Genomic DNA, 26,546 nt, shown 5'->3' with positions numbered 1-26,546 from the left:
CACCCTAGAGTAATACAGACATTCTTCCCATTCAGCAGCTGATATTTCCCATCATTTTTGTGATCATACCAAACAGTATCTTGAAACTTAAAAAAAAAAATCTAAATCCTAAGAAAATATTCTTTAAAACCTAATTTATTAAGTTTATATAAAAGGACCTCTGAGACTAAATTTCTGTTTGTTTATATTGATTCTTTTTTTCAACTCAAACCACAACTCTCCCATCATCTGGGAAATGAACTAAACTGAGTTATTATCAACTGAAGACACACTGCCCTTACCACCCCATTTAAACAAAAGCCCTTAAGGACTTCTTAGCTATAAGGAAACATTACTGCAGAGCCCTATTTGGTCTGACTAATAAAAATCACAGTTTACTTACTTATAAAAATCAAAGTCTAAGTAATCACAGAGTAGGGCAAGAAGTTATCTTAAACAATACTTGTTTGGGAAACTCCTCTATATTTGTACTTATCATATATTTAACAAAATTTTACTAAATACTGTTCCTCAATCCATAGCACTTTTAACTCAGTACTGTAGTGAGTTAAAAGCTGAAGACATACTGCCTATCCTCAGAGAGTTTATAGCATAGTTGGAAAAACAAGATAAATAATGACAACTCACAGAACTACCAAAGTACCTACCACCTCATATTTTTCTGCTTTTGCCTTGATCCATGTTCTTCCTTCAGTCAAGAATTCGGCCTTTGAATTCTCAGACACCAAATCCCCTTTCAAACCAAGCCCGAATACCCTAGGACCCTCCATTCATCCTCTCCTATGCAACTCAATACTTTCATTCAGTTTTTTTGTTTTGTTTTGTTTTGTTTTTCCCCAATGCCTGTCCTGACCTTCAACTCAGAGCTTGGGCATTGTCCCTGAGCTTTTATGCTCAAGGTTACCATGCTACCACTTAAGCCACAGATTCACTTTTGGCTTTTTGATGATTCATGAGAGATGAGTTTCTTAGTATCAGCCTCCTGAATAGTTAGGATTATAGGCATGAGCCACCAACACTCAGCTTAGTTCTATTCTGTTGCAGAGTACATTTCCTTAGGTCAGAACCTAGACTTAACATAGTTCAAAATACCTTGAGCAATTTAAGTGCCTACTGAATGACACAGATGATGCTTACTACAGTGAATCACTAGTGAAATAAATGGCACTAGGAGCTGGTATGATGTGGAAAAACTCTTGCAAATGTTTGAATATAGTAGTTGGGTAGCACTTGAAAAGTGCTTTCTTGCCGGCAAGAAAATCTGGGGATAACAGAACTACTAAGAGGTTAAATGTGGTAGAAATGGAGTCTAAGACAAGAATTTGATTTGGCAACAAGAATATTAATTAAAACAATGGAGGGGCTAAAAAAAAAACAAAAAACAAAAAAAAAAAACTCTGCAGAATGTAACTTCTGGCAGAAGACTTTAAGATGGAAAAGACCTCTGAGTGGCTTTCAAACTACTCATGGGCTTCCGCAGAAGTACTGATGCTGGTATAGCAAAAGGTTCAAGGTTGTTAAGCAAAATTCAGTTTTGGGTTTTTTTGTTGTTGTTATTGTTGGCACATGCATGTATGTGCTGGCACTGGGGCTAAAACTCAGGGTCTCATGCTATTACTTGGCTTTTGTGTTCACACATAGAGATCTACCACTTGAACTACACCTCTACTTCTAGCTTTTTGCTGATTAACTAAAGATTTAACCTACTGGGTCTCCAAGTAAAGGTTCAAAAGGTTCAGAAGACAGAGAGATAGCATACCTCAATTAATCTAGACTAACTTAATCATTTTACAGTAAAAGAAATCTTGATGCCCAGGAAAGTTAAAGCATTTTGCAATAAATAATTATGAAGCAACAGAAACCAGGAGACAAGACCACTTACAAGCAAGTTTAGAAATGAGAAAAAAAGTAGATGTACTGCATAACAGAAAGTAATCTCAGAGTAAATCCTGCTAAAGATGGGGAGAGATTAAATTGTCTAAAGGCAGAGGAACCAGTGGAGACAAAATACTGAATATGAACACTGTAAACTAATATGGAATAATTACAGTGAATAACAGAGGAATAAGATCTCAAGAATCAAGATGAGAAGGGAAGGTAGGTATAAATAATGTAGGAAGGCAAAAAGTAGTACACATTTTGAAACTGAAAATGCTGGGCACGACTGGCATTTATATTTATTTATTTTGTCGGCCGTGGGGCTTGAACTCTGGGCCTGGGTGCTGTCTCTCAGCTCTTCAGCTCAAGGTGAGCGCTCTACCACTTGAGCTACAGCGCCACTTCCGGTTTTCTGGTGGTTTATTGGAGATAGGAGTCTCACGGTCTCTCCTGCCCGGGCTGGCTTTGAACCGCGATCCTCAGATCTCAGCCTCCTGAGTAGCTAGGATTACAGGCGTGAGACACCAGCGCCCGGCTGGCATTTATATTTATAACCCTAGTTATTCAGGAACCTGAAATGTGAAAATCGCCAGTTCAGGCAGGAAAGCCCATGAGACTTTTTTTAACTGTATTTTTTTTTTCTTTTCTTTTATGGTACTGGGGATCGAACCCAGGACGTTGCACTTGCTAGGCAAGCGCTTTGCCACTGAGCTACATCCCAGCCCATCCCATGAGACTCTTATCACCACTTAACCACCAAAAAACTGGAAGTGGAGTTGTGGTTCAAGTGGGAGAGTGCTAATTTTGAGTGGAAAAAGCTAAAGGATAGGGATAGCTCCCAGGTTGTGAGTGCAAGCCCCAGGATTGGTACAATGAAAAAAAAAAAAACATAAGAAACTGAGAATGTAGACAACAGAGCTAAGGTAAAAAAGTTAAAGTCATTTTTCAAAAGTGAGAAGAGAGAAAAATTACGAAGTTGATTAGAATTAATCAATTCATGGACTAGAAAATGTAATACTGCTAAAATAGCAATACTCTTCAAGATCAAAACAATCAAAATATACAAGACAATCTTAAAGAGAATCAAATCAAAGGATTTACATTCCAAGGTTTAAAAATAACTGCAAAACTACAATAATCAAGATAATGTAACATAGTTTAAGGATAAACTTATTCAAGATATGGAATTCATATTTTGGAAACAAACCCTTACATTTATGGTAAAGAAGTTTCTGAAGGTGTCAAGGTAATTCAATAAAGAAAGAATATTGTTTTGAACAAATTTACCTGCACAATTTCACACTCATATGCAAAATAACAAAACTGGACCCTTACTTCATGTAATGAATAAAAATACTTTAACGTAGATCATAAACCTTGGGTAGGCAATGGTTTCTTAAAAACACCACCAAAAGAAGTGTTAGGTGTACTCCTGTAACTCTAGCTATAAGATCATAGTTCAAGGCTATGCTGGGCAAACATATCAGTGAGACCCTGATTCAAAAACAAGCTGTGCCTGATATTACACACCTATACTCTCAGTTATACTGGAGGTGGAGGTAGGAAGATCTCAGTTGCAGGACAGGCTAGGCCGAGTTTATGTAAATCTGAAAAATAAACTTAGAAGCAAAAGGATTGTTGGGGTGGAGCTATGTGGCTCAAGTGGTAAAGCACTTGCTGTAAGCATAAGATTCTGAGGAGTTCAATCTGCAGTAACACACACACACACACACCCGGAAAGTCTTCCTCCTACTCCCCCTGTCCCATTTGTTCTACTTCTGGGAGCTGTTCCCGGGTTTGATATAACATGCACAAAACTAAATGAGTATTTTGTTTCCATCTTTTTCTTTTGTGTCAGTAGTAGAGCTTGCACACGGGCACTATGGGCACTATTCCCTTAGCTTTCTCTCTCAAGGCTGGTGATCTACCACTTAAGCCACAGCTTTTTGCTGGTTAATTGGAGATAAGAAACTTTGGGGGGGGGGCTGGGAAGATGGCTCAGTGGTAGAGCGCTTGCCTTATATGCACGAGGCCCTGGGTTCGATTCCTCAGCACCACATAAGCAGAAAAAAAAAAGCCGGAAGTGGCGCTGTGGCTCAAGTGGTAGAGTGCTACCTTGAGCTGAAGAGCTGAGGGACAGCACCCAGGCCCAGAGTTCAGGCCCCACGACCAACCAAAAAAAAAAAAAAACAAAAGAACCTTTGGGGATTTGTTTTCCTGGGCTGGCTGGGATCCTTAGACCTCAGCCTCTTGAACAGCCAAGGCATGAGTCACTGGCACCCATTTCCCTCTTTTATAAGGACAGCAAAAAAGTATACATTAATAAAAACATACTTTATTAACTGTCCTTATTTTTCTTCAGTTAATATTATGTTTTGGAGCTCTAATCCATAACAAGAGCTGTCATTTTTTTCTGATAGATACTTTGCACTAATGGAAAATTACCATATACTACAATTTAATCTGTTATAAAATAGTTTTAAAATCCATTAACTCATATACTAAATTAAAATATACATAACTCAGCTGGTGGCTCATGTCTGTAATCCTAGCTATTTAGAAGGCTGAGATCTGAGGATTGAAGGACAGTTGGGGCAGAAAGTCTTGATGAAGACTCTTATCCTCCAATTAACCATTCAAAACTGGGAAGTGGAGCTGTGGCTCAAAGTGGTGGAGCACTAGCCTTGAGCAAAAGAGCTCAGGGATACCCTGAGTTCAAGTCCCATGACTGATCAAAAAAAAAAAAGTATACATACATATATTAACCCATATATTACAGGACAGATTCCTAGAAACAGAATTATTGATCAAATAAATATCTGTGATTCTTCTTTTTGTTTTTTGGTCAGTCGTGGGGCTTGAACTCTGGGCCTGAGTGCTGTCTCTCAGCTCTTCAGCTCAAGGCTAGTGCTCTACCACTTGAGCTACAGTGCCACTTCTGGTTTTTTGGTGGTTTATTGGAGATAAGAGTTTCACAGACTTTACTGCCCGGGCTGGCTTTGAACCACGATCCTCAGATCTCAGCCTCCTGAGTAGCTAGGATTACACGTGTGAGCTACTGGCGCCCAGCTATATTTGTGATTCTTAAATACATTACCAGTTGGTCTCAGGAGATGTTATTTGCGTTTCTACATATGAGTGAGTTTCCCTATAATCTTACCACCTTTTGTCAAACTGGGTTTTTTTATTTGTGATACTGAGGGTTTTTTTTTTTTTTTTTGTTTTGATTTTTGCTTTTGGTTGGTCGTGGGGCTTGAACTCTGAGTCTGGACACTGTCCCTCAGCTCTTCAGCTCAAGGCTAGGGCTCTACCACTTGAGCCACAGCACCACTTCTGGTTTTCAGTGGTTAATTGGAGATAAGTTCCACTGACTTACCTGTCCAACTTTCCTGCCCAGGCTGGCTTTGAACTGCGATCCTCAGATCTCTGCCTCCTGAGTAGCTAGGATTTTACAGCTGTGAGCCACTATTACCAGGCAATACTGAGTTTTGAACTCAGGCCTTGAGCTTGCTAAGCCAATTACTCTACAACTTGAGCCATACTTCAGCCCTGTTGTCAAACTTTCTGATAACTGCCATGTCTAAAAAATGGTTAAAAACACTAGTGCCCAACAGTACTTAACAGTGCATGCTTTAATTTTTGGTCAGTGCAGTATTTATTTTACTTATAACTTGTATTGTCCACCTTTTATGGCTTTTTAAGTTCGCCATAAGCTTCTATTGTCAAGTGGTTATTTTTAGACTAAGCAATTTTTTACATGGATACCAGCATAGTTCAGTAAATGTTAGCTATTAAAAGAAATGAAGAGGAGGGTAGTAAATGACAATCAGTCTATTTATATATTAGTTGTACTTATAACCCAGTGACTAGGTTATAGATCCAAAATGAAAATGTTCTTAAGCTTAGTAATAAATTTGAGCAAAGATGGAACAAAAAATTATTGTAACATATCTTCAGATTAGTAATTACATCACACACACACACACACACACACACACACACACACACACACACTTGTCCTAGAGCTTTTATTCAGGGCCTAGGCATTGTCCTTGAGCTTCTTTTACTCAAGGCTACCACTTGAGCCACAGTGCCACTTCTGGCTTTTTTCTGTGTATTAGGGAATTGAACCCAAGGCTTCATGAATGCAAGTCAAGTGCTCTATCACTAAGCCACATTCCCAGTCCCTATATCCTATAATTTCGCTCAGAACTTTCGAAAACATGATCGTATCTTAGGTATATTCCAATGAAAGATTTTTTTCAGACTAAAAACATGTCATGCATAGACAGGAAATTACATTCTATAGGAAATCATCCGATACTAAATTCCAACCAATGAAGGGAAAATCAGGTTATCAAACACGGCCACAGTAACAGCTGCCACAGTAATATCAGTGCTAGTTAAACTGGCAAAAATCCCAAAGGCCTTAAGATAAGTAATGAAAGAAATTATTTTTGTAGGCAGCATGTTTTTTTAAACTCATTTTTCTAGTATAGAATTATTTTCTTTATCAAGAATCAAGAGCAACAGGAGCAGTGTGGGAAGGTAGCTCAGTGGTATAGAGTGCTTGCCTTGCATGCATGAGGCCCTGGGTTCAATTCCACAATACCACATAAGCAGAAAAAAACAGAAGTGGCATTGTGGCTCAAGTGGTAGAGCACTAGCCTTGAGTTGAAGAGCTCACAGACAGCACCCAGGCCCAGAGTTCAGGCCCCAAGACCGACAAAAAGAAAAAGGAGAAAAAGAGTCAAGAGCAACAAAAAATTATCTTTTAGAAACACTAGCAATGTTTTTTCATTTAAAAAATAAAATTATCTTTTAGAAACACTAGCAATGTTTTTTCATTTAAAAAATAACAGGTCGAAGTCAGACATGGTAAAAAATACACTTGCAGTCCTTGTACTTAAGAGGCTGAGTCTGAAGGATCACAAGTTCGGGGCCATTCTGGGTTACACAGCAAAATCCAGTCATTTATAAAAATAAAAATAGGAGCTGGGAATGTGAATTAGTGGTAGAGTGCTTGACTTGCATGCATAAAGCCCTAGCTTCAATTCCTCAGTACCACACAAACAGAAAAAGCCAGAAATGGTGCTGTGGTTGAAGTGGTAGAGTGCTAGTCTTGGGCAAAAGAAGCTTAGGGACAGTGCCCAGGCCCTGAGTTCAAGCCCTAGTACTGGCAGTAAATAAATAATCAAATAAACAGATTGGAGTTATTACTTCCTCCAAGAAGAAAGTAAGAGTACTTCTGGTTTCTCTATGTTTTCTTTTGCAGAAGTATAGCGCATGCACACACACATATACACACACACACACACATACACACACACACACACAAACACACACACACACACACAAAATGACCATATTTAAAGTCTAAAGTTCCTAGAATAAAAAGCTACTGGAGGAGAACATCTTTCTTGGCTTTTGTAGATTAGGGTTTAGACTTCTGACTTATGAGGTAGGCAACACTGAAAAATACAAATTACCTACAGTAATAGCAAAATTGTAGAAAAAAATTATTCACAGTTTTAAGGACTTGAGAGTTTATCTAGGAACCATGTAGGAAAAGAACAAAACAAAAACTACTGTCCTTATTCAGAAGTCAACTGAAGATGAAATAGCCATTTCTGCCAAGTACTAGTGGCTCCACACCTGTCCTAGCTACACAGAGGGTTGAGCAAGATAAACAGGATCATGGTCCAGGCAAAAAAGTCCAAGTGAGTCCATCTCAGGGAAAGACGTTGAGTGATGTATAGGACACAACTGTTATCCAACTACAACGGGAAGCCTAAAATTTGCAGACCACAGTATAGGCATATACCTGGTCAGGTAATGAGACTCTTCCTGTGCAAAAACCTACCAGTGCAAAAGGAGTAAAACTATGGTTCAGCAGTAGAGTACTTGCCTACTAATACAATATCCTGAGTTTAAACCCCAGTGCTGCTATAATTATAATAAAAAAGACCATTTCCACATTTCTTTTTCTATTATTTTAGAGATGGAGTTTCATTGTATAGCACAGGCTAGCCTCAAACTCTCAACCTTCCTGCCTCAACATTCCAAGTGCAGAGACTACCAATATGTACCACACACTCAGATTTACATTCTATTCTTCTACTGGCAAAACTGGAAATAGGTAAAGAATACATCTCGTAAAGAAATTATAGAAGCCGGGCACAGGGCACAGGTGGCTCACGCCTGTAATCCTAGCTACTCAGGAGGCTGAGATCTAAGGATCATGGTTCAAAGCCAGCCCGGGCAGGAAAGTCTGACTCTTATCTCCAATAAACCACTACAACAAAACCAGAAGTGGAGCTGTGGCTCAAGCGGTCGAGCGCTCACCTTGAGTTGATGAGCTGAGGGACAGTGCCCAAGCCCAAAGTTCAAGCCTCATGACCGACCAAAAAAAAAAAAAAAAAAAGGAAATTATAGAGGGGTAAAATTATATGGGAAAAATTAACTGAAAAAAGATAGGCAGAACTGGGTTTACAGGTGTTCTACCACATAACTGGAAAGACAGATATGATAGCCAGCCATACTCAGCTTTTTCCTTTAGTTGGGATAGGGTTGTGTGAACTTTCTGTTTGGGCTGACCTTGAACTGCAAACCTCCCAATCTCTGCCCCCTATCTAGCTAAATTACAGTGAGTCATGGTGTCTGGAAAGCAATAGATGACTTTTAAGCTGGTATCCAATGAACAACTTCATAGCAAATAAAAAATTGTCAGCCAATCCAGACATCTGATATATCTTACTCATAACTTGAAGACATGAATGCTAAAAATATACTGAACCAGGTTTTGAAACAGGACCTACACTCATTATCAAAATGGCTTCAAATACTGGAAAACTGTTCAAGTTTTAAAGAAATTGGGTATTTTCCAAAAGAAACAGTGTCAGAGAATTGACTAAGCAAAGTATCATCACATCTAGACTCAATCTTATTAATGCTTCATTTGCTACAGAATGTAAAATGATTTTTCACAAGGCAGAGGGAAACTGATATTAAAGAAAGACAAGATAAAAGTCAAAAAGTAGAAGCTGGACATTGATGGCTCACTCCTGTAATCTTAGCTTTTTAGGAGGCTGAGATCTCAAGATCAAATTAGAAGCCAGCCTGGGCAGAAAACTCCCTGTGAGACCATCTCTAATTAACCACACAAAAACCAGAAGTGGTATTATGGCTCCAAGTGGTAAGGTACTATCCTTGACCAAAAGAGTTTAGAGACAGCACTCAGTTCAAGCCCCATGACCACCACCAACAACAACAAAAAAAGTGGAGAAACTGATCTTGCTATAAACTATATTTTCTATTATTAAAAAAAAACTTATAAAGAAATTGAAAGGGTGGATATACTATCACAAGAAACTTTAAAATAATTTAGGAAGTTCTATTTGCTAAGTTAAATAAGGGATTATGTATCTAGCTCTTTTCCTGAAAATCATTGCTTTGTTTACTACTTGAGCACAGAAAGGCTCTAAAGACAAGAAATGTAACTAACTTTCCTGTTTTGCTGTAATATTCTGTGGTTTCCAATTATGTCTACTTTTCAAACTGGCCCAACTGAAATAATCCTAAACTCCATGAAGGTTAACACTGTAGCTTTATTTGGTTGAGAAAGGCACATGTGATTAATCCATTTGAAATTATCTGAGTAAATTGTATCTAAGGTAAAAGTATTAAAATATTACATAGAAATTTCATATTATTATCATTAACAAAAACACCAGTGTCTCATGCCTTTAATACTAGCTACTCAGAGGCTGAGATCAGATAATAGCAGTTTGAAGCCAGCACACGCAGATAAGTCCAGGAGACAACAATTCCAATTAACCAGCAAAAAAGCTGGAAGTGAAGCTGTGGCTCAAGTAGTAGAGTGCCAGCTTTGAGCAAACAACAACAGCAAATCCACAAAAAACCTAACCAAAAGTGTGATGCCCTAAGTTCAGTCTCAGTCAGCATGCATGCATGAATGCATGCACACACACGCATGCATGCAGGCACACACACGCATGCACGCGCGCACACACACACATACACTCACATGTTTCAAATTTCCAATATTTCTCACAAAGCAATATTCTTCCAAATATGGAAGTTAAGTGCTTGGTATTCCATAATATTTACAGGATAAATTTGACACTTCTTAGATTGGAATAAAGATCAGTCAATATAATTTTAAAATCAGGTTTTCTATTCTTATTCTCAAATCCTAACTCAGAATGATCACTTATATATTGCACATCTTGTCTGTGTTTACTCTGTAATGACTAGAATGTACTCTCACAGACTTCATTTTAAAAGGCAGGCATACACAATCATCTATAAGCTAAAGGCCAAATATAGAAATAGCTGGGCCTTTTGCTTGGCTCTTCTTCCCCCCAACCTTCTCTTTTCTCCTTCCTTTTTAAGGTACTAGGTAGTGAACCTAGGGTCTCACACATGCTAGTCAAGACAAGCTATCTACCATTTAAACCACAACTCAGTTTTTTTGTCTTTCATTTTGGAAGCAAGGTCCAGGATTATCTTTGCCCAGGCTGGCCTTGAGTTAACGATCCTCTTGCCTCTACCTCTTAAGTATCTGGGATTATAGGTGCACGAAGCCATACTCAGCAGGGTTGGCTGCATTCTAGTCTGGACAAAATTAAAAACTTCCATCATTAAAAGCAAAAGTTACCAGTTGAAATTTTTCCTTAATCTACCTTTTCAATAGTAATTGCTTGACCACATTCTGAAGGGCTGGCTGGTGCTTATCCAGTTGTCTATATTGGTAGCAAGCTATATAAATCATTTTGACTTTAAATTCCTTTTATTTGTAAAACAAGAATATAAAACTGTTATAAGGATAAAATGAGATAATCAGTATAATTTCATTTAATACAGTACATCCCAGATAATAGATACTCAATAAATTTACTTTTTTGTACCATTAAACTTAGGATAATGAAGTCTTAGGAACTTCTAGATTTTCAATTACCTTAAAGTAGCTGCCTCCTCATTCTTTAAGCAAATATATGTAACATACTGCTTGTCCTATTATTCAGCATCTGCAATTGTCCAAATGCCTGTTTTACTAAAACTTGTCCAATGAGACCATTTCAAAACAGCCAGGTGCCAGTGGATCATGTACTAGCTACTAAAGAGGTTAAGGTCTAGAAGATTGAAGTTTCAAGCCAGCCTAGGCAAGAAAGTCCATGAGCCTCCACCTTCAGTTTAACCAGAAAAAAAGCTGGGTTTAAGGTGTGTGGCTCAAGTGTAGAGAACAAACTGAGTAAGTATCAAGTCTGGAGTTCAAAACAAAAAACAATCCCCAAACTAGAAATTTGTTCAGAATAATACTTTTATTTTAAAACCATAGTCACTATGAACAAACAAAAAGCACTTTATATGGATTTGTAGGGAGGAATACTCACATACAAATATACAGTTAGTTTAAAACTGGCCAAATTTCACTATAACGCCTCGGATGCGCCATAATTCATTTCTAAGATGCAATATTAAAATGGAGTTAATCTAGATGGTATCTGTTTTTCCCTCTTAAACAGAAATTCTTTTAGAAGTATGATATAGACCAGGCACAGTGATGCATACCTGTAATACCAGCAAGAGAAGGCTGAGGGTAGAGTGTGAGGCCAAAACGAAACAAAAATTATCATTATTGACATTAATGATATCTTTGTGGTTTTCACCGAGATGTCTTGTCACACAGTAGTAGCCTTTTACGTGTGAAGCGTTATGTAAGTGAAGCTTTTAGTAGGAATTAATAGTTTTGCAGAACAAAACCCAAATCTGGTTTCTGAAAACTGTCTCCCTGGTGAGTTGTCTATGCTCCAATGCTATCTGGTTTTCTTTAGCAATCACAGCACCAAGGGCTCCCAGTGCAGACACCATCTTAACCACGTAAAATAGATTTAGTTCTTTCATCTCACAAAGTAAGGGTTGAGCTCTAACAATATTTATAACCTTTTCTTTCAATAAGACTTCCTTATTTATGCTGACAGAACTAAAAACCAGGGCTTTGAAGAACATGAAGAAAAAGCTAGTTTTTTTCTGACCTATATTGGAAGAAATACAAACTGTAGAATTACATTGGTCAAAGGTTAAATAACATTCTCTCCAACCCCACCCCATGAGCCCAACCAGTTAATAAAAAACAATACCATTATTCAGCTATTTAGCATGGCTATAAGTATTACATTCAAGAGAAGAAGATCCATATACGGTTTCAGGTATAGAGAATACTACTTCTGGAGACAAGTATTCCAATGTTTACTATCCTTATATAAAAGTTTTATGTATCTAAGTAATAAAGACCTGAAAAAGAATTTTTTAAAAAAAGAAACCTAGTGATTATGTGATTTGGAATAATCTGGCTCATTTCCAAAATCTCTTTTATTTGGGGGGAGAAAAGTAATAAATCATTTCTATAAAACTTTCTTATAAATTAGAAATGGTTTCATAACATTTTTACAAATGTAATAGAAACAAGTTATGAAAACTTCCACAACTATTAAAAAACATGATTTGCTATACCAGGCTATCAGATTAAGTATTCTAAAGCAATTTATTCAGAAAAATTAAGTAAAATTAAAAGTTGCACTTAAGTTTTTAAAAAATCTTCAGTCCTTTCCTTACCCTGACAGTGAAGGTAGCATTTTCTCATAGTAACATGATCAGCCACAAGGTAAGGAGAATATAACAGATTATGTTGGTCTAAATTATTCTCTATATACATTTTGAAGATATGAAGGAAAAGCCATCTTACATAAAAAAGCACCTTCTCAAAAGCAAATTTGCCATTGATACTGAAGAGCATACTTTATCAAACAGCTGAGTACTGATTATGACATAAAGAGAATAATCAGTTGGAGTTACGGTCTTCAACCTTAAAGTCATGACCTTCTCTCTCATATTCCCAAATATGCCCTAAGTAAATATCCATAATATTCACAACTATCTAGAGGTTGAATAATAAAAAAGCCCAAAATAAACCTATGAATAGTTAAGTAATAGCTGCCCAGGGCAAGTTAAAAATGTTTTTCTATTTGAAAATTAAACTATGTTCTTGGTTTTTTTTTTTTTTTTTATTTTTTGGGTCTGGTCGTGGGGCCTGAACTCTGGGCCTGGGCACTGTCCCTCAGCTCTTCAGCTCAAGGCTAGCGCTCTATCACTTGAGTCACAGCGCCACTTCTGGCTTTTTTCTTTTTGCTTATGTGGTGCTGAAGAATCGAACCCAGGGCTTCACGCATGCAAGGCAAGCGCTTCCCAGCCCGTTCTTAGTTTTTAAAAGCCTCAAAAGACTTCTTTACTGTAGCTCAGATTAGCCAAACAGGTAATGATTTTCACCCATGTTGAAAATGGAGCAGAGAATGGGGTTTGGGGGTGAGGGACTGGGAGATACTATAACAAGAGCTAAGGGGATGCAGAAGACCATACAGAAAATGAAGCCTTTCAGAAAGGGCTTTCCTCACTACACAATCTTAGAAAATCAGTGGATAGGTAGCCTGTTACTAGCTTAACAATTTAAAAGTGGGGCGCATACTTTGACATGGGCAAAAGTTAAGGTACTACCTTCTTCCAAAGAACAAAAGCTATTTAGAACATGAAAAAAAAAAGACTGTAAGGACAGAATGTATATGATAAAGAATGTTATTTCTGGTTCTACATATATAATCCCAAATAGATTTAGCTTACATGTTGACACCTTAATGTCTCTAGAAATAATCTAAAAAATATAAAGAAAGTTCTGACTGGGAGGTACAGTGGGGAGAGAGGAGCAGGATACTGTAGCAGAATCCAGTCTGTCCTCAAAAGAAACTTTTCATTGCCACAAACCCTAGGAACTGCTTTGCCATCATTCCACTGAAGTCCTGATCGTCTAAACTAATCTCTGTAATATGAGAACTCTGGTCTCCTTTTAAATGTTATTAAACAAACAAAGATTGAGCCATACTTGGATTATTGATAGAACAAAAAGACAAGGAAAATAAAAAGAAATGTTGTTTTTGTGTTTCTTTTTTACTTCTGGACCCATTTTCAGTCAATGATTGTACCTGTACTCTAGAATCACAGAGCCTTGAGTTGGAATCGTGGCTCATCATTTACTAGAATATATAAATTTAGAAAAGTTTCTCAACTTCTATGTATTTTTCTTACCTCCTTATCTATAAAAATGGGACACTAATAGCTCCTTCCCTTTAGGACTAATATTCAAATTATTTAAGAAAACATTTAACCCAGCAGCGGGAATTTAGAACATTCTTAGTAAATGTTGACTACTCTGCTTAAATCAAAGATTTTCCCATAGTCTAATAGAGCAGTTTTTCCAATCAGTGAAATTACAAGATGGTTTCAGATGGTGGTAAATATCTGTAATCCCAAAATTCAGGAGGCTGAGTCAGGAGGATCACAGGGTCCAGGCCAGATTAAGTTACACAGAGATTCTGCTCAGATAATAGAAAACAGGCCTCTCACCACAAACACAACCACATATACATAATCCCTCCCCCCATATATACACAAGACTTCACCACCACAATAAAAAATATCAGAGTATAGTATTATCATCTCAAAAACTTTCCTTTTTCAGATCTAAAACCACTTACCAATTGCTCACATGCACTATTTTTAACTTAGCCTCCCACTGCTCTTTACTGTGATGCCTTCCCCAAGTACCTTTCAAGGAGCATCATATCTGGAGCATTTTGTAAAAGACCCACAACACTTAATCACACTGTGCTTGTTTATGTAACTACATCTCTTAAATTGCCTTACATCCTGAAAAACACTAGAGAATCTGTAAATTTTTTGTTGAATAAATGAATACAACACTAAAACCTAATAGGTACTAACAGAAGAAAATATTACCTACTTTCATCTGGTAAGATTTTATTATTGCATAAACATTTAAATTTAGCTGCAATAATCACATAAAATTATTTTTTCTCCTACAGTATATTCCCTTCCTTCTGAAAGTGACAAATATTCACTTAAAAAACTGAAACTTGCTGGTACCCTTGGCTTCTGTCTGTAATACTAGCTACTCAGGAGGCTGAGGCCTGAGGATCATAGTTCAAAGCCAGCTTTAGCAAGAAAGTCTGTGAGACTCAACTAAACTACCAAAAAAGCTAGAAGTAGAGCTATGAATCAAGTGGTAGAATTCTAGATTTGAGCAAAGAAGCTCAGAGACAGCACCCAAGCCCTGAGTTTAAGCCCCCAGGACAGAAACAGACAAAAAAAAAAAAAAATTTGAAACAAGTGGAAACTCACTAGGTGCTCACACATGTAATCCTAGCTACTCAGAAGGTTGAGACCTGGAGGATCATGGTTCAAAGGCCAGAAAAGTTCATGAGACTATCTTCAATTAACCAGCAAAAAACTGAGTTGGAAACATGGCTCAAGTGGTAAGTGTGCTAGTTGACTAAACGAGTCAAGAAAGTGCAAGGTGCTTTGTTCAAACTCTGGTACTGGCAAAAGAAAAATAAAACTGAGCAGGGACCAGTGGCTCACACTTATAATCCAAGCTACTTAGGAGGTCGACATCTTAGGTTGGCGGTTCAAAGCCAGCCCCAGCAGGAAAGTCCATGAGATTCTTATCTCTAATAAACGGCTCAGAAAACCGGAAGTGGCACTGTGGCTCAAGTGAGGGCTAGCCTTGAGTTAAAGAGCTGAGGGACAGTAACCAGGCCCAGAGTTCAAGCCTCATGACCAACGCCCCTCCCCCAACAAAATAAAAAGAAAAAGAAAACTGAAAAAGTAGAACTTCCAAATACACACACATGTTGTATAGTTGAAATTGTTTAAGCAGACCAGTCACATTCGTGCTTCTTAGATTCTATTCGAAGAATGGGATTGAATTTAGGACCTCAGAGTCATGTCCCCAGTTCTTTTGCTTTGCTTGGGATATCCTTGAAATGCGACCATCCTCCATTTACCTTCTTTGTAGCTGGGAGCTACAGATGTGTGTTATCACACCCAACTCATTAACTTTTTGTATAAGCTAGCCTCAAGCCATGATCCTCTTATCGCCATCTCCTGAGTACTGAGATTTTAGGTGCCCATTACTAAGCTGGTTCCCATATTCATGCTTCTCTTTACGAGCAAAAAAAGCTGGAAAAAAAGATATTAGGCAGAAAAGATGACAAGGTGTCAAAGGAGCCCCTTCTCAGGTTCTGCATATATTATGGGAACACATCTAACATGAGTTAGTACTTAATACAAAGAAACAAAGAACTTTACTAATTTTCAATGTTCATACAATATATTATCACTATTATTCTCAATTCTACTTAAATTTCAAAATCAAAGTTCTATAAATTCACCAACTCTGCTTTCATTCTATCTCACACACACACACAAAATCAATTCTAAAGAAACAATTGCCTGCTCAGCAAGTGCAGGGCCCTGAGTTCAAACTAGCATATCCAATCGAGAAGAGGATAAGAGAACAGAAGAGACTTCTGAAAGAAAATGCCCAAAGAAATACCCTCCATTATGCTTAGAAGCATCAATAGTTTTCTAAAATCAATCTTAACTTAAACATTTAGAGTATAGATTACTTTATAGTGATCTTCCAAAACAATTTTAAGTCATTAACAACATGACTGAGAAATTAATCTTTCAAGAGTCTATCTCTGTTGATAAGGTAAGCTATATAATAAAAGTGGAGGAGAGAGAATAGTACTACTATCCTTAGAGCTCAAGGTAATTAATGCACAGCCTGACAGACAATTTCACTTATCCTCAACTTGTTAAACACTTATGCAAACGAACAGCTATTTCAGAAAAGTTTCTTCCTTTTGTTACTGAAAATATACATTTACATTTACATATTGTAGAACTCTACTTCAAAGTAACTTATTGGGCTTGGACGTTAAAGAACCAATTTCAAAAATTAACAACAATTTACAGAAGAAAAAGTTAAGCTGTGATGATCTTAAGAAACAAAACCTTTTAGAGGCAACAAGTTGTTGCTACTTACTGAAAATTCTTCCCTACTTCTGAAATACTAGTTTGAATGACCTCAGTACAGGTAGCAACACTCACCAGTATGGATCTTCTCATGTCTCTGCAGCAGGTACTTCTGTATGAAACGCATGTCACATTGACTACATTGAAATGGTTTTTCACCTTAAAATAATTTCACATCCATAAATTAGTTAATGGATAAAACAGCAGTTTTAAGTTACTATTTCTAAGGAAATATAAATCTTAGAAGCTTTGATTTTTTTTTAAGATTTTAAAACATTCATATTTAAAAAAATTTTTTCATTAACAAGATTATTTGCTCTTGATATTTTTCCTCCAGGATAAAAAAAATCATATTCTCACAGTCACACAAAAAAAATGAGTCAAAGAAAAAATAGAAAGTAATTCAAAATAGAATTTAAAAATCACAATTTGTGAAAGCACTTGTACCAATTAGAGTGTGTGAAACCTTAACTGTCTCTTGTTCTTATCTGGAGGAAGATGTGCCCATTCTATTCTCTGTTCTAATGGCTAACCAGGCCTTTTTGCCTTTTCAACTATTTTCTTCAGAACCATCTAAAACACCTCTTTAGAAAAATAATCCTGCCCACTTTTTCAAACATTCCTTCTCTACTGAAGTCCTTCTTCTTGGGGACAGTACTGTTTTGGTCTTGTCTGCGCTGAGAAGCCTTGCTTCAATCCTGATACACTCCAATCTTCATACTCTCTCTCCTTCCCTTTGACCAACAAACTTTCTTAAAAGAGTAGTCTAGCCAGCAGGCACTGGTGGCTCACACTTGTAATCCTAGCTGAAATCTGAGGATCACAGTTCAAACCCAGTCTGGGAAGGAAACTTCATGAGACTCTTATCTCCAATAAATTACTACAAAAAAAAAAAAAAAGCCACGAGTAGAGCTGTGGCTTCAAAGCGTTTACACTGAGCAAAAGGGCTCAGGGACAGCACTCAGGTCGAGTTCAAGACCTACGACCATCTCACACACAAAAAAAGAGTGGTCTACCCAAGTCTCAAATTGGTTGCCAACCATTAGTGATCTGACAGTTACATTTTGCTTTCTAAAAAATTATTGTAATCTCTTTTTTTTTCCACCCTCAACTCAACTAACCCTCTCTGCCCCCTGACAGTGTGACACTGTTAACAACAGCCTCTTTGGGACTGTATCTTCTTTTTGGCTTTTGGGACACCACTGTACTTTTTCTGCCTTTATTAATTCTGTCTCCTACTTATTCCCCTCAATTCATCTAATATATGCCTAGCTTGCTTTACCAGGTCTGTGATCAGTCTTTAGTTCTATTCTCAACAACTTTATAAACTCAGCTATCATTTTGTTCATATTTGACTTCCAAATTCATATTATCATGCACAGAAAAATGAATGTTGACAGCCTTTTAACAATACAGTTTTTAAGCATTTACTTAGTTCAATGAAGCAATCTAAGGCAAATAAATATCCAACTAATTTTACAGATCATACTAATTGTTTTCTTATTTAAAGTTTTTCCTGGTTTCCTTCCAACTCTAACGCCAGGTTAGCTATTCTCTAGATGACATTTACATATAGATCAATAAAACAAAGACAATTTTAATGGCTATATGCCCATTAATTCAATACCTGTATGAATGAAGACATGTCTCTGTAAGTGATAGTTCGTTCTAAAGGCAGCATTGCAGTGCTCACAAACATGAGATTTAGGGGTTTTCAAACCAAGTGATCCATCCTCATTAATTGTAAGGATCTAGTATTTTTTTTTAAAAAAAGGCAAAACAAAATAAAGAAGTTTTAAAAAACACTAAATTTTTTTTTAAAAAGTATAATATAAACAATGGTCACCAGAGATTATAAAGTATTTTTCATAAATAATCTTGAAAAGACCATTAGAACTTATCTTTAATTTTAGGAAAGTAAAACATAACAAAGTAAGTAAAAATTATTAATAAAACCTTGGAAGCTCATTAAGTAACATCTCATTACTCTGACCATCCTCTGTCATGCTGATGGCTAACATAGTTCCTCCCTAAGTATCCTCTGCTAGGATAAACATAGCTAATAGTTCCAGTTTCAAACTCTCATATATGCAGGGGAAACGTCTTATGTTTTATATATGGCTGAAATAAAATAATAATGAATATAACTTAATATTAGGTGGTTGTGAAATACCTTGAGAAAACTATATACTTACACGAAAGAGCACCAAGTTTTGTTTTAAAAAAGTGAACTTAAAAAAGTGAGGCTTATAATCCATGTATAATTTTTATTAATTTCTGTATATAAAAGAATACATATAGGAAGATATATTTGTAGATATATAAAAACTACTTCAAAAGGATATATGTGTATGTATATATGCATACACATTATATACATTTATAGATAATGTACAAAAACCTTTGTTGTAATGGTCATTGAACTGGACAAATAAGAGATAAAGCTGGAAGACTCTACACTATATACTTAAAACATTTTTTGAACCATATAAATGCTTATTATACTATTTTGTTTTTTAAAAAAGCTAAAATAAAGTTTCCTAGTTATTCTAAGCAGAATCTGGAATTTTCAGTCTACTTATCTCTAATATTATTTAGAGCTACTATAAACGTATTTCTAAAAGTATTTGTTGGATAAGTAAAAGATAAGATGGGAGAGAAAGAAATTAATCTTATCTTCTTGGGCTTCTTGGGATTGAGAAATTTTTCTCATCTAGACAGTCTCATGTATTCTAATATATCGATAACTTTTCAACATGCAATGTTAAACTGCTTCTCATAGGCAAGAGGCAGAGAAAAACAGTAAAAGATTCCCTTTCTCATTACTGAAGACAGAGAAAAGATGGCAAAAATATGGTATGTTAAAGCAAAGAAAACTAGAAGATAAGATCAGGAAGAAGATGGTCACTTTTAGGAAAACAAGAGTGGAAGGGAAGAATACAGAATACAAGCTAAGAAATGGTCTGCTATAGGGAAGAGAAAACATGGGAAGAAATATAAAGACTATGGAAACTGATTAGGCCTGCAAATACACAACTATGACCGCTCCAACCTTGAAACAGGTTAGAGTTAGTAAGGAAAACAGGCTTTAATCTTTACAAAAAATTTTTAACTTAAAACTGAGGAAAACATTTCCACCTATACTATATGCAAATCAATTGAAATTATTATGCAAATTATAAAGGACATTTGGGCTCTGGGCAAACTGCCATTATAGTCAACAATGCTTCAAAGTCTATGCACCCAAGTCCTAGAAGGAAAACAGTTGGCAGAAGAATGGAAGTGGGTGTCACAGTTTCCTGAACAGTCAGTGAGAATGGAAAGTTTCATCTCTGTCCAGTTAAAAATTTTTTCAACTCCTCCAAGTCACATAACAATATGTAAATTAACACTGTAAAAAGAAAGAAACACAAAACCTTTTAAAATAATGATTCAAAATTTCTTACATAAAGCATGTAACAAAAAGATAATACGCATTATACATAAAGCAGAATTGAAATGCACCAGTTTTCTTTTCCTTTCAGATGTTAACAAGTAAGATCAAGGTGAATAAGTGCCAAAAACGATGGCAGTTCAATCACTTTTGCGGCACAGCAACTGCAAGGAAAGGCCTTGTAAGGAACAACTCTGGTTAATGGTGACTGAAAAGAGCCCTTTAGATTAAGTTACAGAGTTTTAGGTCACTGTTTTCTGACACTGAAGGTCATGTAGCATTCACTGCAGGTACAAATCTAAAGTCCAAGTGGAATTTTATTTTACTTATTTATTTTTGTTGCAGTTCTGAGCTTTTGTGCTCAAGGCTAGTACTCTACCACTTGAGCCACAGTTCTACTTCCTGCTTTTTTTGGTGGTTATTTGGAAGTAAGAATCTCATGCCCCGGCTATCTCCGAACTTTAATCCTTAGATCTCAGCCTACTCAACAGCTAGAATTTCAGGTGTGAGCCACCAGCAGGTAGAATTTTATGAATGAAATAGCTACTATTGTCTTGTGTCTAAAAACAATGAAAAAAATTTAGCATGAAAATTCATTTTATTATTTTATTTTTGGGGCCAGTTGTGGGGCTTGAACTCTGGGCCTGGGCGCTGTCCCTCAGCTAGCGCTCGACCACTTGAGCCACAGCGCCACTTCCGGCTTTTTTCTTACGTGGTGCTGAGGAATCGAACCCAGGGCCTCTACAAGTGCTTGCCTTGCATGCATGAGGCCCTGGGTTCGATTCCTCAGCACCACATAAGCAGAAAAAAGCCAGAAGTGGCGCTGTGGCTCAAGTGGTAGAGGGCTAGCCTTGAGCTGAAGAGCTGAGGGACAGCACGCAGGCCCAGAGTTCAAGGCCCATGACTGGCAAAAAAAAAAAAAGAAAGAAAGAAAATTCAAAACATTAAATTCTTAGACCTTTTGTATTTTTCTTTTCCTTTTGTTAGACTAGACCAATAAGTATCTATATTACTTCAAACAAGCATCAATGGCCTTTTCTGATCTGTAACTTTTAAATGTATCTACATGTTTTTGTCTGTTTTATGTCCAAATGACCAAAGTTAAACCTGAAGGTGGGGGCATAGTGAAATCTATTAAAAAAACTGTTGACATGGCTGCCTTCTATCCATTCCAAACATCCTATACCACTTAACAAAAGTGATCTTTGCTAAAAGAGATACTTTTCAATCACTCAGTCTTCAGATTAGACACAGATAGGTGATCATGCAAAGAGCAAAGCCCCTTAGGGGAACAAAAATAACAAATTAATATAGGCAAACCTTCCTTCCTTCCTAGATATATACTTGGCTTTCTTGTTCCATTCTTTCAAGATCTTTTAATAGACAATGATTTACCTGTTCAGGATGGTTGCCCTACAGATTATCAATGTAACCTGATTCTGAAATTAAAAACCAGTTTTGTTTTTTCCCCCTAACATCTGAAGTTTTAATTTTTTAATCCTAAAAATGCCTGCTGTATCATCTCTAGATTCTTTATCTTGTCTTCTGTCACTGCTGCTTCAGCAGAAATACAGTATATTATAAAGACCAAGATTCTCCTCTTACCAAGATAGATAGACAGACACAGAGACAGATCAATACAAATACTATGTTAAATACTACATTCATTTTCAGACAAAGCTTTACGCTGTTTATTCAACCAAGAGACTTCACTTACAGATCACTGGCACTGAATGATTAAAACCTGATAGCAAACATGATTTTCCATGATCTATGTATATACTGAAACTATTAAAGCACATTTTAAAAATAATATGTTTTACAATACATTCCTACATCAAGACTGACTTCTAATCTTCTAAAACTTAGATAACTTAAGAGGACAGAACTTAAATTCTCATCAATTAACTGAGGATCAGGAGATAGATCTTTTACTCTCTCTCCAAATCCAATTAGAAATGGAATAATAGTGCAACTCATAGGACATTTAACAGTCACCAGAGCAACAACCATCCCAATATTATCCTTGTAGCCAAAGTTCCACCTTTACATTGTGTCATTCGTCAAGATTTTTCATTGCTTCTCTGGGCTTTTACTTATTATGAAACTTTATTTTTAAATGGCAAGCTTCTAAGAATGTCAGAATAGCAAACTCATTGTAATCATTACACAGTTACAACTAATGTTCAGCACGATGACACTGAGCTTACAAAAGGTTCTTTCTTGTTTCCTGATTTTGAAAGATGTGGTATGTTCTGACAGATGGACATCCTCAGTATTTTTTTTTTAGCGGTTCAGCTCTGTAAGAACAATTTGCCCAGAATGCATTAACTGTCTAGGAAAATTAGATACATAAAATGAAAATATAGTATTGTTAATTTTCTTCCTTCATATCTTAAAAGTACTAACTCATATTTTGTTTTGCAATCCGTTTGCATTCAAAGCCACTTCTTCATAAATCAGGGTAACATATAGAAGAAGGTATGACAAATGCTTGGTACATTTATTTTTCTATTCTTTTTAAATAAATGTTCTCATTTACTATAATTCAATTTTAAATCTTCTTGATAGTAAAATCTCAAAATCTCACATTGGGAAGCAATAATAGTACAGTAAATTTCTGGGAATTATCTCTATTATTCATAATATTTTTGTATGTTGGATATGCTCTTACTTCCTAAGTGTTCTGCATCATTTTGAATATTCCATACCCATTCAGATTGTCTAAAGAGTTCTTAAAAAAAAAAAAGTACCTGTTCTAAAATCAACACCTGATAAGAGATGAGGTATATACCAGGCACTCAAATTACTTTTCAATTACTAAAGAGTTTGAAAAGACCTATAAAATGTATATAAAGAATGTTGTCTACACAGCATTTCACTAAAATACTACTACTTAAATTTACTGAACAGATTTTTAGGATTCCCTAATGTTCACCTCAAAATCCTGATAAAACCCTTCTGTTTCCTAAGGCATGCAAGCCATCCATAAGCTTCTAGTATCAAGACTTGAGGGTCTCAAGCTTAAATGTATATCATAAACACTGCTCTTTTAAAGTACAAAAACCCTGAAGAAAGAATCTCCTGGGATGGAACCTACACATCTATATCTAGAAAATGTCCTGAAGGTGACTAGCACAGAGCCAGTATGAGACTGCAGTATGTTTGACATATGTTTCAAACACTTCTTCTAGCAACTTTAGCTATTTGTGGTGCTAATATAAAACAAAAACAGCTTTATAGGGGCAAAGTAAAGTGATGTTAAGATAATAAAATGATGCAAATGTGCATAACATATCCATACTTATGAGACACAAGCAATTATAAGCAGTCAAGAAATCAGAACTTTAAAATCTAATAGGAGACTTATTGTGAGAGACCAAAAGCTTTAAAATGGCAGTCCTTTTACAAAGTTCTATCATAGTACACATTTTTAAAAATGTTTACAACATAAGCACCAAGAAAATAAAAGCTAGTGGCATATGCATATATACACAATTATGTTGTAAGTATAGCATATACAGGAGTAAACCTTTCAAGCAACACAGTTTTACAAAACGAACATCAGGAAGATGAAATGATTTTAACAATTTGGTGGGATTGCTAGAGGAAGGAGGATAGGATGAATCAAAAAGTGAACTGAGAACAAATCCAGAATACTCAATGTACCTGTGTGATAAAGGAGTGGGAAAGATAAAATGAATCTGGGGGAAAGAGCAGGAAGGAATGAGGATCAATGATGGTAGGGGAGACTCATCAAGAACCAACAGGTATATAACCCCTTATATAAGCATTTGAAGTTAAAAAAAAAACAACCAAGTTATAATTCAGGATTGTCTTCAAAAAGCTATTTAGAACCAGGCACCAGTGGCTCCCACCTGCAATCCTAGTTACTCAGGAGGCTGAGATCTGAGGACTGTGGTTGGAAGCTAGCCCAGGCTAGCTTCATGAGACTCTTACCTCCAATAAATCAGCATACAGCCAGAAGTGGCCCTGTGGCAAGTAGTAGAGTACTAGCCTTGAGAGAAAGGAGCTCAGGGATAGCACTCAGGCCTAGAGTTCAAGCCCCATGACAGACAGACAAAAAAAAAACCAAAAAACAAACACCAAAAACTAGAAACAGAAAATTGTAGAACTACTCCTGTGTATGTATAACTGGTAGTTGTACTTTTAGCCAACTTATTAGAAAGACTAAAGTAGAGGGGAAAATAATTTGTAAATTATATAGCTCTAAGATGATATAACTAAAAGCAAAAATCACAAAAAAGAGGAACTTAAAAAAAAACCACCAAAATCTGATTTAATTACATGTACTAATGTTTAAAAAATAAAACAACAGTCCTAAAAGAAGAAATTTGTATTTTCTGTACAGATCCCCAATCTGACACGTGGTGACCACACATACTAAAAATATTCATACCAAGAAGTCAAGATTTAGCAAAGGTGTTAACACAGTGGGATCCTCATATTCTGATCCTCATGCCCCCTATTCTGCTATGTATTTTTCCCACTCACTTCATTCTTCTAAGAATATTCCCCAAAGTTACTCCCTCAACATTTTTCATATACATTACACTCAGACTAGCCCAAATTTTGAGAAACTAAAAATCATATACAAGGAATTTAAAACAAGCAACACACAATGGTAGAATGGAGTTTTGTCTTTTGTGTGTGTGTGTGTGTCATACTGGAGCTTGAATGCAGGGCCTGTATACTATCCCTTAGCATTTTGCTCAAGGCTGGTGCTCTACCATCTGAGTCACAGCTCCACTTAAGGTTTTTTGATGATTAATTACAGTTTAAGAGTCTCACCTACTTTTCTGCCTAGGCTACAAATTTTGATCTTCAAAGTTCAGCCTCCTAAGTAGCTAGGATTATAGGCACTAAATTATCAGTATAACTTTTCTTAGCACATTCTTAAGAAAAATGTAAAATAACTTATTGTTTATACACACCTAGCCAAGCATGACCCATACCTACTACTCCCGCACTTTGGAGGCTGTGACAGAAGGATCTCAAGTATAGGCCATTTTGGATTACATGCAGTGACCCTGTCTCAAAAAAAAAAAAAAGAAAAGAAAAGAAAAGAAAAAGGAGGGAAGGGAAAAGGAGTGGAGAAAAAAGTAGCCTTGTCTTATTTTACATGGAACATGTGAGAACAATTTAAAATAACTTTTTGTTTTTCTCACACCTGCCTATTACATATTATTTCTAGTCACTTCATCCTTCTAAGAATTTCCTAAAAACAACTGTCTTAAAACTTTGCTTTATGTATACTGTTCTTAGAGTAGATCAAGTCATTTTGTTGTTGCTTTTGTTTTGAGACAATGGCTTACCATGCTGGCCTTGATTAGCACAGGCTGGCCTCAAACTCATAATACTACTGCCTCAGCCTCTTAATTGCTGGGATCACAGACAGGTGCTACCATGTGGCAAGATATACAGTACACTCAGATCATATCTTTCATCTTCCCACTAAATAGATTTATAAATACTATCTTTACAATACAAAATAGTCCAGTGCTGGGGCTCACACCTGTAACCCTAGATACAAAGAAGGCTGAGATCTAAGAACTGCAATTCAAAATTAGCTCAGACAGTAAGTATAGAAATTAGCTGGAAGACATGGTATGGATCAAGTAGTAGAATGGCAGCCTTGAAGGAAAAAAAATACAGCAATAACTTGAGGCTCTGAGTTCAAGCCCAGGTACTGGTGCACATGCATACACCTGTGCTAGAATGTGTATACAAACACACAAAGGAAATACAAAATAGTAAAATACAATGAGTTTATCTGAATTTGATAAGCAAAATAACTCAAAGCATATGATGTGTATTCTCAAAGACCTATAAACACTCAACATATACTTAGAAGAAAACAACCTGTTTTAGTCCAAATTTCAGAGACATTATATTCAGAACAACACCAGAAAAATATGATAATAAAATACCTAGGAAAATTTAAAACTTACATCATAACTTAAAATCTTAAAGTATATTCTCTATAGATCAATGGTAAACCCAAAGAAAACAATTAAACTATTAAGATTTTAGAAATTACCTTTTACTCAAAGCTTGGAAAGTTGGGCATTGGTGGCTCATGACTAGCTACTCAGGAGCCTCAGATCTGAGGATCACGATTCAAAGCCAGCCTGGGCAGGAAAGTCTGTGAGACTCTTATCTCCAAGAAACCACCAGAAAACAGGAAGTGGCATTATGGCTCAACTGGTAGAGCACTCACCTTGAGCTGAAGAGCTGAGGG

At 36.3% G+C, this 26,546-nt stretch overlaps 1 protein-coding gene across 2 annotated transcripts in view; it reads right to left on the bottom strand.

Annotated features, from left to right (window-relative positions):
• Window positions 1-26,546, bottom strand: part of Znf148 (zinc finger protein 148) — a 106,736-nt gene that overhangs the window by 5,262 nt on the left and 74,928 nt on the right. For both annotated transcript variants that reach the window (XM_013019413.1, XM_013019414.1), the window contains 2 exons: window positions 18,479-18,602; window positions 16,927-17,010 (listed from right to left, as the gene is read on the bottom strand). In XM_013019413.1, coding sequence (XP_012874867.1) covers window positions 16,927-17,010; window positions 18,479-18,602 — 208 coding nt within the window. The remainder of the gene's footprint in view (window positions 1-16,926; window positions 17,011-18,478; window positions 18,603-26,546) is intronic.

This window comes from Dipodomys ordii, unplaced genomic scaffold (genome assembly GCF_000151885.1).
Source record: "Dipodomys ordii isolate 6190 unplaced genomic scaffold, Dord_2.0 Scaffold45, whole genome shotgun sequence".
NCBI classification, from domain to species: domain Eukaryota; kingdom Metazoa; phylum Chordata; class Mammalia; order Rodentia; family Heteromyidae; genus Dipodomys; species Dipodomys ordii.
The sequence above is the reverse complement of the archived record's forward strand: the minus strand, read 5'-3'. Positions and strand labels throughout refer to the sequence as shown.